The 16923-nt window shown below is 43.0% G+C and overlaps 1 protein-coding gene across 4 annotated transcripts in view; it reads left to right on the forward strand.

Annotated features, from left to right (window-relative positions):
* bmp2k (BMP2 inducible kinase) overlaps positions 1-16923 on the forward strand; it is a 99542-nt gene that overhangs the window by 76445 nt on the left and 6174 nt on the right. For 3 of the 4 annotated variants that reach the window (XM_036979244.2, XM_090236873.1, XM_090236872.1), the window contains exons 11-15: positions 5342-5481; positions 10320-10454; positions 14921-15078; positions 15501-15670; positions 16151-16252. In XM_036979244.2, the coding sequence (XP_036835139.2) occupies positions 5342-5481; positions 10320-10454; positions 14921-15078; positions 15501-15670; positions 16151-16252 (705 nt within the window). The remainder of the gene's footprint in view (positions 1-5341; positions 5482-10319; positions 10455-14920; positions 15079-15500; positions 15671-16150; positions 16253-16923) is intronic. The other variant, XM_036979245.2, reaches the window with a different exon arrangement.

Consider the following 16923-nt stretch of genomic DNA (forward strand, 5'->3'; position numbering starts at 1 on the left):
TAAGTGCACCCCCATGGGCACTGAACCCCTAAGTGCCCCCCCATGGGCACTGCACCTTGGCTGACACTGTGCATCTCACTGTGGGGGGGGGGGACAATAGCCGCGCAAAGCCTCCTGATCCCGCGAGCTTTACGCTTCCCCCACGAGCTAAACACCATTATTTTCCTGCTTTGAGGAACTTAGTGCTTTTGTTCTCTGTGGCCTGACGTGAGTAAGTCATTTAAGCGTGTTTACCCTTGCCGGCCTAGACGACATCCCAAGCCGCGTCCTCAGAGCATGCTCAGCTGGGGTGTTTACGGACATATTCAATCTCTCCATATCCCAGTCTGAAGGAAATGTGCCTCGTCCCCGAAGACCCTCACAATCTTCTACAAATGTCACAGGAAGGCCAAGAAGATCATCAAGGTTCTCAGATCATCCGAGCCACGGCCTGTTCACCTCGCTACCATCGAGCAGACCGAGACAGTACAGGTGCATCAAAGCTGGGCCCGAGAGACTGATAGAAGCTGTTTTGTCTCCAGGCCATCAGACTGTTAAACAGTCACCACTAGCCAGACTCCTCCCAATACCCTGCCCTGAAACTTAGTCACGGTTATCACCCCACTAGCCGGCTATCACCCAGTACTCTACCCTGTGGAGACGGCTGCCCTATGTACATAGTGATTAAAACTAGTCACTTTAATGTTTACATACTTAATATGTATATACTGTATATTAGTCTAGGCTCATCCTATATAACTACTGCTGTCCACACCTTTTCTATCCATACTGACTATACAAACCATCCTGTTAAACTACTGTCTTTACAAACCATCCTATATAACTACTGTCTATACAAACCATCCTATATAACTACTGCTGTCCACACCTTTTCTATCCATACTGACTATACAAACCATCCTGTTAAACTACTGTCTATACAAACCATCGTATATAACTACTGTCTATACACCCCATCCTATATATAACTACTGTCTATACACACCATCCTATTTAACTACTGTCTATACAAACCATCCTATATAACTACTGTCTATACACACCCTCCTATATAACTACTGCCTAGACACACCATCCTTATAACTACTGTCTATACACACCATCCTATATAACTACTGTCTATACAAACCATCCTATATAACTACTGTCTATACACCCCATCCTATATATAACTACTGTCTATACACACCATCCTATTTAACTACTGTCTATACACACCATCCTATATAACTACTGTCTATACTGTCTATACACACCATCCTATATAACTACTGTCTATACACATCATCCTATATAACTACTGTCTATACTGTCTATACACACCATCCTATATAACTACTGTCTATACACACTATCCTATATAACTACTGTCTATACACACCATCCTATATAACTACTGTCTATACACACCATCCTCTACAACTACTGTCTATACTGTCTATACACACCATCCTATATAACTACTGTCTATACTGTCTATACACACCATCCTATATAACTACTGTCTATACTGTCTATACACACCATCCTATATAACTACTGTCTATACACACCATCCTATATAACTACTGTCTATACACATCATCCTATATAACTACTGTCTATACTGTCTATACACACCATCCTATTATAACTACTGTCTATAGACACCATCCTATATAACTACTGTCTATACACACCATCCTATATAACTACTGTCTATACACACCATCCTATATAACTATTGTCTATACACACCATCCTATATAACTACTGTCTATACACACCATCCTATATAACTACTGTCTATACACACCATCCTATATAACTATATATAATATAATGTCTATATTATTACTACTGCACTGTTGGAGCTAGAGACACAAGCATTTAGCTAGGTATTACTGTTGGAGCTAGAAACACAAGCAGGTAGCTAGGTATTACTGTTGGAGCTAGAAACACAAGCAGTTAGCTAGGTATTACTGTTGGAGCTAGAGACACAAGCATTTAGCTAGGTATTACTGTTGGAGCTAGAGACACAAGCAGTTAGCTAGGTATTACTGTTGGAGCTAGAGACACAAGCAGTTAGCTAGGTATTACTGTTGGAGCTAGAAACACAAGCAGTTAGCTAGGTATTACTGTTGGAGCTAGAGACACAAGCAGTTAGCTAGGTATTACTGTTGGAGCTAGAGACACAAGTAGTTAGCTAGGTATTACTGTTGGAGCTAGAGACACAAGCATTTAGCTAGGTATTACTGTTGGGAGCTAGAGACACAAGCATTTAGCTAGGTATTACTGTTGGAGCTAGAGAATCAAGCAGTTAGCTAGGTATTACTGTTGGAGCTAGAGAAACAAGCAGTTAGCCAGGTATTACTGTTGGAGCTAGAAATACAAGAATTTAGCTAGGTATTACTGTTGGAGCTAGAGAATCAAGCAGTTAGCTAGGTATTACTGTTGGAGCTAGAGAAACAAGCAGTTAGCTAGGTATTACTGTTGGAGCTAGAGAAACAAGCAGTTAGCTAGGTATTACTGTTGGAGCTAGAAACACAAGCATTTAGCTAGGTATTACTGTTGGAGCTAGACATGAAGTAGTTAGCTAGGTATTACTGTTGGAGCTAGAGACACAAGTAGTTAGCTAGGTATTACTGTTGGAGCTAGAGACAAGCATTTAGCTAGGTATTACTGTTGGAGCTAGAAACACAAGCAGTTAGCTAGGTATTACTGTTGGAGCTAGAGAATCAAGCAGTTAGCTAGGTATTACTGTTGGAGCTAGAGAAACAAGCAGTTAGCCAGGTATTACTGTTGGAGCTAGAAATACAAGAATTTAGCTAGGTATTACTGTTGGAGCTAGAGAATCAAGCAGTTAGCTAGGTATTACTGTTGGAGCTAGAGAAACAAGCAGTTAGCTAGGTATTACTGTTGGAGCTAGAGAAACAAGCAGTTAGCTAGGTATTACTGTTGGAGCTAGAAACACAAGCATTTAGCTAGGTATTACTGTTGGAGCTAGACATGAAGTAGTTAGCTAGGTATTACTGTTGGAGCTAGAGACACAAGTAGTTAGCTAGGTATTACTGTTGGAGCTAGAGACAAGCATTTAGCTAGGTATTACTGTTGGAGCTAGAGAAACAAGCAGTTAGCTAGGTATTATTGTTGGAGCTAGAGACACAAGTAGTTAGCTAGGTATTACTGTTGGAGCTAGAGAAACAAGCAGTTAGCTAGGTATTACTGTTGGAGCTAGAGAAACAAGCAGTTAGCTAGGTATTACTGTTGGAGCTAGAAACACAAGCATTTAGCTAGGTATTACTGTTGGAGCTAGACATGAAGTAGTTAGCTAGGTATTACTGTTGGAGCTAGAGACACAAGTAGTTAGCTAGGTATTACTGTTGGAGCTAGAGACAAGCATTTAGCTAGGTATTACTGTTGGAGCTAGAAACACAAGCAGTTAGCTAGGTATTACTGTTGGAGCTAGAGAAACAAGCAGTTAGCTAGGTATTACTGTTGGAGCTAGAGAAACAAGCAGTTAGCTAGGTATTACTGTTGGAGCTAGAAACACAAGCATTTAGCTAGGTATTACTGTTGGAGCTAGACATGAAGTAGTTAGCTAGGTATTACTGTTGGAGCTAGAGACACAAGTAGTTAGCTAGGTATTACTGTTGGAGCTAGAGACAAGCATTTAGCTAGGTATTACTGTTGGAGCTAGAGAAACAAGCAGTTAGCTAGGTATTACTGTTGGAGCTAGAGACACAAGTAGTTAGCTAGGTATTACTGTTGGAGCTAGAGAAACAAGCAGTTAGCTAGGTATTACTGTTGGAGCTAGAGAAACAAGCAGTTAGCTAGGTATTACTGTTGGAGCTAGAAACACAAGCATTTAGCTAGGTATTACTGTTGGAGCTAGACATGAAGTAGTTAGCTAGGTATTACTGTTGGAGCTAGAGACACAAGTAGTTAGCTAGGTATTACTGTTGGAGCTAGAGACAAGCATTTAGCTAGGTATTACTGTTGGAGCTAGAGAAACAAGCAGTTAGCTAGGTATTACTGTTGGAGCTAGAGACACAAGTAGTTAGCTAGGTATTACTGTTGGAGCTAGAGACACAAGCAGTTAGCTAGGTATTACTGTTAGAGCTAGAAACACAAGCAGTTAGCTAGGTATTACTGTTAGAGCTAGAAACACAAGCAGTTAGCTAGGTATTACTGTTGGAGCTAGAGAAACAAGCAGTTAGCTAGGTATTACTGTTGGAGCTAGAAACACAAGCATTTAGCTAGGTATTACTGTTGGAGCCAGAAACACAAGCATTTAGCTAGGTATTACTGTTGGAGCTAGAAACACAAGCATTCAGCTAGGTATTACTGTTGGAGCTAGAGACACAAGCAGTTAGCTAGGTATTACTGTTGGAGCTAGAAACACAAGCATTTAGCTAGGTATTACTGTTAGAGCTAGAAACACAAGCAGTTAGCTAGGTATTACTGTTGGAGCTAGAAACACAAGCAGTTAGCTAGGTATTACTGTTGGAGCTAGAAATACAAGAATTTAGCTAGGTATTACTGTTGGAGCTAGAGAATTAAGCAGTTAGCTAGGTATTACTGTTGGAGCTAGAGAAACAAGCAGTTAGCTAGGTATTACTGTTGGAGCTAGAGAAACAAGCAGTTAGCTAGGTATTACTGTTGGAGCTAGAGAATCAAGCAGTTAGCTAGGTATTACTGTTGGAGCTAGAGAAACAAGCAGTTAGCTAGGTATTACTGTTGGAGCTAGAGAAACAAGCAGTTAGCTAGGTATTACTGTTGGAGCTAGAGACACAAGCATTTAGCTAGATATTACTGTTGGAGCTAGAAATACAAGAATTTAGCTAGGTATTACTGTTGGAGCTAGAAACACAAGCATTTAGCTAGGTATTACTGTTGGAGCTAGACATGAAGTAGTTAGCTAGGTATTACTGTTGGAGCTAGAAACACAAGAATTTAGCTAGGTATTACTGTTGGAGCTAGAGACACAAGTAGTTAGCTAGGTATTACTGTTGGAGCTAGAGACACAAGCAGTTAGCTAGGTATTACTGTTAGAGCTAGAAACACAAGCAGTTAGCTAGGTATTACTGTTAGAGCTAGAAACACAAGAATTTAGCTAGGTATTACTGTTGGAGCTAGAAACACAAGCATTTCGCTGCTCCTACGGAAACGTGAAAATATGTGTACTCGACCAATGAACATTTGATTTACTTTAAAATATCTGTGCACCGATGACTGTAAGCTTCCGGCATCAGGCGGCTTTTTGCGATACTAGGTCGACAGAAAAGGAGACAAATGTTCTGTTTTTTTTATTTTTTTATTACAAAATGAACAATGAAATATCTCTGCGCTTTTATCATAGCGACCACCCCAGGGAGTGGGCAGCCGGTGGCGCCACAGACAGCCAACAGGGTCCTCCAGCAGCTGCAGCCTGGGGACCTGCGTCTGCAACAACAGGATCCACTTCACCCTGTCCATCCACAGCAGCTCCAATACCTTCAGGTACTACTGAGTCACCCTGTCCATCCACAGCAGCTCCAATACCTTCAGGTACTACTGAGTCACCCTGTCCATCCACAGCAGCTCCAATACTTTCAGGTACTACTGAGTCACCCTGTCCATCCACAGCAGCTCCAATACCTTCAGGTACTACTGAGTCACCCTGTCCATCCACAGCAGCTCCAATACCTTCAGGTACTACTGAGTCACCCTATCCATCCACAGCAGCTCCAATACCTTCAGGTACTACTGAGTCACCATGTCCATCCACAGCAGCTCCAATACCTTCAGGTACTACTGAGTCACCCTGTCCATCCACAGCAGCTCCAATACCTTCAGGTACTACTGAGTCACCCTGTCCATCCACAGCAGCTCCAATACCTTCAGGTACTACTGAGTCACCCTGTCCATCCACAGCAGCTCCAATACCTTCAGGTACTACTGAGTCACCCTGTCCATCCACAGCAGCTCCAATACCTTCAGGTACTACTGAGTCACCCTGTCCATCCACAGCAGCTCCAATACCTTCAGGTACTACTGAGTCACCCTGTCCATCCACAGCAGCTCCAATACCCTCCGGTACTACTGAGTCACCCTGTCCATCCACAGCAGCTCCAATACCCTCAGGTACTACTGAGTCACCCTGTCCATCCACAGCAGCTCCAATACCTTCAGGTACTACTGAGTCACCCTCACACCATGACACTGTAGCAGCTCCTATACCCTCAGGTAATACTGAGTCACCCTGTCCATCCACAGCAGCTCCAATACCTTCAGGTACTACTGAGTCACCCTCACACCATGACACTGTAGCAGCTCCTATACCCTCAGGTACTACTGAGTCACCCTGTCCATCCACAGCAGCTCCAATACCTTCAGGTACTACTGAGTCACCCTGTCCATCCACAGCAGCTCCAATACCTTCAGGTACTACTGAGTCACCCTGTCCATCCACAGCAGCTCCAATACCTTCAGGTACTACTGAGTCACCCTGTCCATCCACAGCAGCTCCAATACCTTCAGGTACTACTGAGTCACCCTGTCCATCCACAGCAGCTCCAATACCTTCAGGTACTACTGAGTCACCCTGTCCATCCACAGCAGCTCCAATACCCTCAGGTACTACTGAGTCACCCTCACACGATGACACTGTAGCAGCTCCTATACCCTCAGGTACTACTGAGTCACCCTGTCCATCCACAGCAGCTCTAATACCTTCAGGTACTACTGAGTCACCCTGTCCATCCACATCAGCTCCAATACTTTCAGGTACTACTGAGTCACCCTGTCCATCCACAGCAGCTCCAATACCTTCAGGTACTACTGAGTCACCCTGTCCATCCACAGCAGCTCCAATACCTTCAGGTACTAACTACTGAGTCACCCTGTCCATCCACAGCAGCTCCAATACCCTCAGGTACTACTGAGTCACCCTGTCCATCCACAGCAGCTCCAATACCCTCAGGTACTACTGAGTCACCCTGTCCATCCACAGCAGCTCCAATACCTTCAGGTACTACTGAGTCACCCTGTCCATCCACAGCAGCTCCAATACCTTCAGGTACTACTGAGTCACCCTGTCCATCCACAGCAGCTCCAATACCTTCAGGTACTACTGAGTCACCCTGTCCATCCACAGCAGCTCCAATACCTTCAGGTACTACTGAGTCACCCTGTCCATCCACAGCAGCTCCAATACCTTCAGGTACTACTGAGTCACCCTGTCCATCCACAGCAGCTCCAATACCCTCAGGTACTACTGAGTCACCCTCACACGATGACACTGTAGCAGCTCCTATACCCTCAGGTACTACTGAGTCACCCTGTCCATCCACAGCAGCTCTAATACCTTCAGGTACTACTGAGTCACCCTGTCCATCCACAGCAGCTCCAATACTTTCAGGTACTACTGAGTCACCCTGTCCATCCACAGCAGCTCCAATACCTTCAGGTACTACTGAGTCACCCTGTCCATCCACAGCAGCTCCAATACCTTCAGGTACTACTGAGTCACCCTGTCCATCCACAGCAGCTCCAATACCTTCAGGTACTACTGAGTCACCCTGTCCATCCACAGCAGCTCCAATACCTTCAGGTACTACTGAGTCACCCTCACACCATGACACTGTAGCAGCTCCTATACCCTCAGGTACTACTGAGTCACCCTGTCCATCCACAGCAGCTCCAATACCTTCAGGTACTACTGAGTCACCCTGTCCATCCACAGCAGCTCCAATACCCTCAGGTACTACTGAGTCACCCTGTCCATCCACAGCAGCTTCAATACCCTCAGGTACTACTGAGTCACCCTGTCCATCCACAGCAGCTCCAATACCCTCAGGTACTACTGAGTCACCCTGTCCATCCACAGCAGCTCCAATACCTTCAGGTACTACTGAGTCACCCTGTCCATCCACAGCAGCTCCAATACCCTCAGGTACTACTGAGTCACCCTGTCCATCCACAGCAGCTCCAATACCTTCAGGTACTACTGAGTCACCCTGTCCATCCACAGCAGCTCCTATACCCTCAGGTACTACTGAGTCACCCTGTCCATCCACAGCAGCGCCAATACCCTCAGGTACTACTGAGTCACCCTGTCCATCCACAGCAGCTCCAATACCCTCAGGTACTACTGAGTCACCCTGTCCATCCACAGCAGCTCCAATACCCTCAGGTACTACTGAGTCACCCTGTCCATCCACAGCAGCTCCAATACCCTCAGGTACTACTGAGTCACCCTGTCCATCCACAGCAGCTCCAATACCTTCAGGTACTACTGAGTCACCCTGTCCATCCACAGCAGCTCCTATACCTTCAGGTACTACTGAGTCACCCTGTCCATCCACAGCAGCTCCAATACCTTCAGGTACTACTGAGTCACCCTGTCCATCCACAGCAGCTCCAATACCCTCAGGTACTACTGAGTCACCCTGTCCATCCACAGCAGCTCCAATACCTTCAGGTACTACTGAGTCACCCTGTCCATCCACAGCAGCTCCAATACCTTCAGGTACTACTGAGTCACCCTCACACGATGACACTGTAGCAGCCAACAAACCCCCCAAAAAACGTTTTGCAACATAACACAAAATCGGTGTCAAAGCTGCTCCACCCACTACTACTAATACCGCCCTGCAAGGTGACGGGCTGTCCCTGGGTTGTCCTGAACTGTACAGAGAGCCACATGATCTAACATGGATGGATGGATGGATGGATGGGATGTATATAGATAGATAGATAGATATAGAGATAGTTATAGAGATAGTTATAGAGATAGTTATAGAGATAGATATAGAGATAGATATAGAGATAGATATAGAGATAGTTATAGAGATAGTTATAGAGATAGTTATAGAGATAGATATAGAGATAGTTATAGAGATAGATATAGAGATAGTTATAGAGATAGTTATAGAGATAGTTATAGAGATAGTTATAGAGATAGTTATAGAGATAGTTATAGAGATAGTTATAGAGATAGTTATAGAGATAGTTATAGAGATAGTTATAGAGATAGTTATAGAGATAGTTATAGAGATAGTTATAGAGATAGTTATAGAGATAGTTATGAGATAGTTATGAGATAGTTATGAGATAGTTATAGAGATAGTTATAGAGATAGATATAGAGATAGTTATAGAGATAGTTATAGAGATAGTTATAGAGATAGTTATAGAGATAGTTATAGAGATAGTTATAGAGATAGATATAGAGATAGATATAGAGATAGATATAGAGATAGATATAGAGATAGTTATAGAGATAGATATAGAGATAGATATAGAGATAGTTATAGAGATAGTTATAGAGATAGTTATAGAGATAGTTATAGAGATAGTTATAGAGATAGATATAGAGATAGATATAGAGATAGTTATAGAGATAGTTATAGAGATAGATATAGAGATAGATATAGAGATAGATATAGAGATAGATATAGAGATACTTATAGAGATAGTTATAGAGATAGAGATAGATATAGAGATAGTTATAGAGATAGTTATAGAGATAGATATAGAGATAGATATAGAGATAGTTATAGAGATAGTTATAGAGATAGTTATAGAGATAGTTATAGAGATAGATATAGAGATAGTTATAGAGATAGTTATAGAGATACTTATAGAGATAGTTATAGAGATAGAGATAGATATAGAGATAGTTATAGAGATAGTTATAGAGATAGTTATAGAGATAGATATAGAGATAGATATAGAGATAGTTATAGAGATAGTTATAGAGATAGTTATAGAGATAGATATAGAGATAGTTATAGAGATAGTTATAGAGATAGTTATAGAGATAGATATAGAGATAGATATAGAGATAGTTATAGAGATAGATAGGAGTAGTAGTTTCAGCCAGTCTAGTTTTAAAACATTACAATTAAAAACAAAAGTGTAGGGTTTCAGAATTGTCTAAAAGGGAAATAAGTGCACGTCTTGAAGCTATTCTCCCATTATAAACAGTTCATATTAACAAAGTAAACGCAGCTTCGATTTCTCAGCCAGACCATGAAATAGTCATGTTGACCCCTCTTGGACAGGAGTTTCATATATATATATATATATATATATATATATATATATATATATATATATATATATATATATATATATATATATATATATATATATATATATATATATATATATATATATATATATATATATATATATATATATATATATATATATATATATATATATATATATATATATCCCATCTAGAGAAATCTATATCATCTAGAGAAATCTATATCATCTAGAGAAATCTATATCATCTAGAGAAATCTATATCATCTAGAGAAATCTAAACTATCTCTGTACCTTCAACAGTACCAGCAGGCCCTTCAGCAGTCGATCCAGCTCCAACAGCTACTCCAACAGCAGCAGCAGCAGGCCCTGCTCCAACAACCGATGATGATGATGCAGCCCATGAATCAGCAACAACAGACTCACTACGCAGCCATGGTAAGAGCCACGTCCATTGTCTAATTTGGCTTTTTATAAAGGAAATTCAGCCTTTTTGTGGCTCTTCTCAACTTTCAAATGCTGATCGAACTGCCTCCATGTTGTTGGTCGAATCCCCACCAGACACATTCGTGACACGCAGGTCACGTTTTCGGGTCACGTTTTCATTTGGGGACAGGTCGAAAACAAACATTCATGGACATTTTAGCTAGCTAGCTAGCTAGCTAGCTGTTGCTGGAAGATAAACATTGGGTGGTTGTAATTTTACCTGAAATGTGCTTAGTGTTGTTTTTTTTTTGTGTGTGGATCTTTTCCAGTATTTTGACCTGTTTTTTGTAGTCACAGAATCGTTTTGATCTCTATTCCCGGCAATTAAATCCACAGATTGAAGAGGAAACTTAGTATTCAGTTAGTTTTCTGTCAACACCGCGTGGCATTCTTCTGTGGATTTTATATGGCAATTGGCAACCAACTTTTATTTAACTAGGCAAGCCAGTTAAGAACAAATTCTTATTTACGACGACGACGACAACACAGCATGGCAGCAACACAACACTACATAAAGAGACCTACAACAACACAGGCATGGTAACAACACTACATAGAGAGAGACCTACAACAACACAGCATGGTAACAACACTACATAGAGAGAGACCTACAACAACACAGCATTGTAACAACACTACATAGAGAGAGACCTACAACAACACAGCATTGTAACAACACTACATAGAGACCTACAACAACACAGGCTTGGTAACAACACTACATAGAGAGAGACCTACAACAACACAGCATGGTAACAACACTACATAGAGAGCTACAACAACACAGCATGGTAACAACACAACACTACATAAAGAGACCTACAACAACACAGGCATGGTAACAACACCACATAGAGAGAGACCTACAACAACACAGCATGGTAACAACACTACATAGAAAGAGACCTACAACAACACAGCATGGTACCAACACTACATAGAGAGAGACCTACAACAACACAGCATGGAAACAACACTACATAGAGAGAGACCTACAACAACACAGCATGGTAACAACACTACATAGAGAGAGACCTACAACAACACAGCATGGTAACAACGCAACACTACATAAAGAGACCTACAACAACACAGGCATGGTAACAACACTACATAGAGAGAGACCTACACCAACACAGCATGGTAACAACACAACACTACATAAAGAGACCTACAACAACACAGCATGGTAACAACACTACATAGAGAGACCTACAACAACACAGCATGGTAGCAACACTACATAGAGACCTACAACAACACAGCATGGTAACAACACTACATAGAGACCTACAACAACACAGCATGGTAACAACACTACATAGAGAGAGACCTACAACAACACAGCATGGTAGCAACACTACATAGAGAGAGACCTACAACAACACAGCATGGTAGCAACACTACATAGAGAGAGACCTACAACAACACAGCATGGTAGCAACACTACATAGAGAGAGAGACCTACAACAACACAGCATGGTAACAACACTACATAGAGAGAGACCTACAACAACACAACATTGTAACAACACTACATAGAGAGAGACCTACAACAACACAGCATGGTAACAACACTACATAGAGACCTACAACAACACAGCATGGTAACAACACTACATAGAGAGAGACCTACAACAACACAGCATGGTAGCAACACTACATAGAGAGAGACCTACAACAACACAGCATGGTAGCAACACTACATAGAGAGAGACCTACAACAACACAGCATGGTAGCAACACTACATAGAGAGAGAGACCTACAACAACACAGCATGGTAACAACACTACATAGAGAGAGACCTACAACAACACAACATTGTAACAACACTACATAGAGAGAGACCTACAACAACACAGCATGGTAACAACACTACATAGAGACCTACAACAACACAGCATGGTAACAACACTACATAGAGAGAGACCTACAACAACACAGCATGGTAACAACACTACATAGAGAGAGACCTACAACAACACAACATTGTAACAACACTACATAGAGAGAGACCTACAACAACACAGGCTTGGTAACAACACTACATAGAGAGAGACCTACAACAACACAGCATGGTAACAACACTACATAGAGAGAGACCTACAACAACACAGCATTGTAACAACACTACATAGAGAGAGACCTACAACATCACAGCATTGTAACAACACTACATAGAGAAAGACCTACAACAACACAGCATTGTAACAACACTACATAGAGACCTACAACAACACAGGCTTGGTAACAACACTACATAGAGAGAGACCTACAACAACACAGCATGGTAACAACACTACATAGAGAGAGACCTACAACAACACAGGCTTGGTAACAACACTACATAGAGAGAGACCTACAACAACACAGCATGGTAACAACACTACATAGAGAGAGACCTACAACAACACAGCATTGTAACAACACTACATAGAGACCTACAACAACACAGCATGGTAGCAACACTACATAGAGACCTACAACAACACAGCATGGTAACAACACTACATAGAGACCTACAACAACACAGCATGGTAACAACACAACATAGAGAGAGACCTACAACAACACAGCATGGTAACAACACTACATAGAGAGAGACCTACAACAACACAGCATGGTAACAACACAACACTACATAAAGAGACCTACAACAACACAGGCATGGTAACAACACTACATAGAGAGAGACCTACAACAACACAGCATGGTAACAACACTACATAGAAAGAGACCTACAACAACACAGCATGGTACCAACACTACATAGAGAGAGACCTACAACAACACAGCATGGTAACAACACTACATAGAGAGAGACCTACAACAACACAGCATGGTAACAACACTACATAGAGAGAGACCTACAACAACACAGCATGGTAACAACGCAACACTACATAAAGAGACCTACAACAACACAGGCATGGTAACAACACTACATAGAGAGAGACCTACAACAACACAGGCATGGTAACAACACTACATAGAGACCTACACCAACACAGCATGGTAACAACACAACACTACATAAAGAGACCTACAACAACACAGCATGGTAACAACACTACATAGAGAGACCTACAACAACACAGCATGGTAGCAACACTACATAGAGACCTACAACAACACAGCATGGTAACAACACTACATAGAGACCTACAACAACACAGCATGGTAACAACACTACATAGAGAGAGACCTACAACAACACAGCATGGTAGCAACACTACATAGAGAGAGACCTACAACAACACAGCATGGTAGCAACACTACATAGAGAGAGACCTACAACAACACAGCATGGTAGCAACACTACATAGAGAGAGACCTACAACAACACAGCATGGTAGCAACACTACATAGAGAGAGACCTACAACAACACAGCATGGTAACAACACTACATAGAGAGAGACCTACAACAACACAGCATGGTAACAACACTACATAGAGAGACCTACAACAACACAACATTGTAACAACACTACATAGAGAGAGACCTACAACAACACAGCATGGTAACAACACAGCATGGTAGCAACACTACATAAATAGAGACCTAAGACGACACCGCATGGGAGCAACACAACATAACAACATTGTAGCAACACAAAACAGGGTACAACCATTAATGGCCACAGACAACAGCACAAAGGGCACGAAGGTAGAGACAACACAACGATACATCACGCAAGACTGGACTGGAGTGTGAACCTCGTTCATCTTTCAGTCACCCTCGTGGGTTAATATGCTCCAACATTTATATATAAATAACATATTTTCTAATGTTTCTTAAACACTCAGTGGTCAGTATAACAGACAAACACGGCGACACACACACACACACACATACATACACACACAGTGGAGTTCACCCTCTCTTGACTGTGTGGACGGAGCAGATTCCTGCTGAAATGAAGCAGATGGTAACCGATGGTAACCGATGGTAACCGTTGAGTGGAAAACAAGCTAAAAGTACCTCTGTCTTAACAAGTATGTTTGTGGAGGGCTGGTGTTTGGCCACAGAGGGTAACTCAACAGGATTTTGGGGGGTGTGAAGTTTACTATGAAGTAACACTTCTGTTTTGCACTTGGAAATCTTGGCAGAGAGTCTTGTTTCTGTGCTGTTTTTTTTTTTAAGGGCATCTTGGACATGTCATGAAACCGTTTACTATCTTGGCCCCCTGCCCTGTTAAAAACTGTGTCGTTGCATTCCACAACAACAACATTGCATATTCCAGGTCAATCACTTGCAGTTTTTCAACTTTTTAATTATAGTATCTAAAAACCATTTTGCTGCTGATACCTCCCAGTGGTAGTTCTCCCATTTTGATTTAGACTCCTATTGATCAAATGAAATGTGTCTATGATCGTCTGTCACCGTTAGTTTCCGCCTTCCCTTCTCCCTGGCAGATGCACCAGTACCAACGGGCTTTTGCACAGCAACAGCATCAACACCCCACCCAGCAGCCCTATCCTCTGGAGTGTCAGCTTCCTCAGGGCTCCTATAACCCTGCTGGGCCTGTGCCTGGGACTATGTCCCCCGTGGAGCCTCCAGCCACTAACACCAGGTAACATCCCTCGACCTACTTAACCTCCACTGGGTTTTTACTGCAATATCTATGTAATGTGTCGGTTAGTAACAGACACCACAAGTAATTCTCGCTCTCTCTCTCGCTCTCTCTCTCTCTCCTGCCTCTCTCCTGCCTCTCTCTCCTGCCTCTCTCTCCTGCCTCTCTCTCCTGCCTCTCTCTCCTGCCTCTCTCTCCTGCCTCTCTCTCCTGCCTCTCTCTCCTGCCTCTCTCTCTTTCTCTCCTGCCTCTCTCTCTCTCTCTCCTGCCTCTCTCTCTCTCTCTCTCTCTCCTGCCTCTCTCTCTCTCTCTCTCTCCTGCCTCTCTCTCTCTCTCTCTCTCTCTCTCTCTCTCTCCTGCCTCTCTCTCTCTCTCTCTCTCCTGCCTCTCTCTCTCTCTCCTCTCTGCCCCTTGTACCCCAGTAGAAGCCCTCTGGTGGACTTCAAGGTGACCACCCCTCCTCCCCAGAGCCTGGTCACCCCCCAGAGCCACCCTCCTGACATGTCCCGATGGAACCCCTTCGGAGAGGACAACTTCTCCAAACTGACGGAGGAGGAGCTGCTGGACCGAGAGTTCGACCTCCTCAGAGCAAGCAAGTGTCCCGACTTTTACCTCCCCCCCCCCTACCTCTACTATTCCATCTACAATTTTTTTTAGATAGATCTTCAACTAGTAACGGCCACCTCTCTCTCCCCTCTCTAACGGCCACCTCTCTCTCTCCCCTCTCTAACGGCCACCTCTCTCTCTCCCCTCTCTAACGGCCACCTCTCTCTCCCCTCTCTAACGGCCACCTCTCTCTCTCCCCTCTCTAACGGCCACCTCTCTCTCTCCCCTCTCTAACGGCCACCTCTCTCTCTCCCCTCTCTAACGGCCACCTCTCTCTCTCCCCTCTCTAACGGCCACCTCTCTCTCTCCCCTCTCTAACGGCCACCTCTCTCTCTCCCCTCTCTAACGGCCACCTCTCTCTCTCCCCTCTCTAACGGCCACCTCTCTCTCTCCCCTCTCTAACGGCCACCTCTCTCTCTCCCCTCTCTAACGGCCACCTCTCTCTCTCCCCTCTCTGTCTTAACAGGTAAACCTCTGGAGAGAACCAGTAGCCAGGAGGCAGACCGACCGCTGCAGCCAATCACCCCTGAAGACCTGTTTGGCTCCTCCCCCTTCCTGTCTAGTGCAGGCAAGTCCCCTTCCTGTCCTGCTCCAACACCTTAGTATGGGGGTACCCTCTCTTCTGTAGTCCAAACCACACTGTTCTGTCGCACATAAACCCTAATAAACCCAAGATGTTGTGAAATCTGAGCAGCAGTGCTGATCTAAGATCAGGTTCACACACCTCTTCCCCCCCCCCACCCCGACAATAAAGGATTATTCATTATGATCTAAAAGGCAAAACTGATCCTAGATCAGCACAACCTAGTCTTAGATGCTTTGTGAATACAGGCCGTGTTGCGTAACTGCAGTCTTTTGCTGCAACAACAGAGGATTTCAATGGTCAGATGGAATATATAATTGTTAGCAAGTTAGAGCCGGACAGTTGGTGTGTAACACATCTTGTTGATGAAGAGGATGGTAAAAGTAGTGATGTTTTTTGTTGTTGTCACAAACTAGCAGTGAGAACTGCTAAATGTGTGACCGTTGATATATATTTTTTGTTGTTGTTGACATTTTGTAATTATATTTATCTTAATTAAACTAATTTGAAACTCTCCATGTTGATATATAGTTTTCAGTGGCCTTCAGTCTCAAAAGCCCTGTTAATTAAGGAGATTTGCCTCAAATGTGTTTTATTATTTTATGGTTGGACTTTTACCACAGAGGTGTATTCTAGCTACAGCCCAACCCCCCCCC

The sequence above is a fragment of the Oncorhynchus mykiss genome, chromosome 6 (genome assembly GCF_057628025.1).
Source record: "Oncorhynchus mykiss isolate SJ-2025 chromosome 6, ASM5762802v1, whole genome shotgun sequence".
In the NCBI taxonomy this organism is placed as follows: Eukaryota; Metazoa; Chordata; class Actinopteri; order Salmoniformes; family Salmonidae; genus Oncorhynchus; species Oncorhynchus mykiss.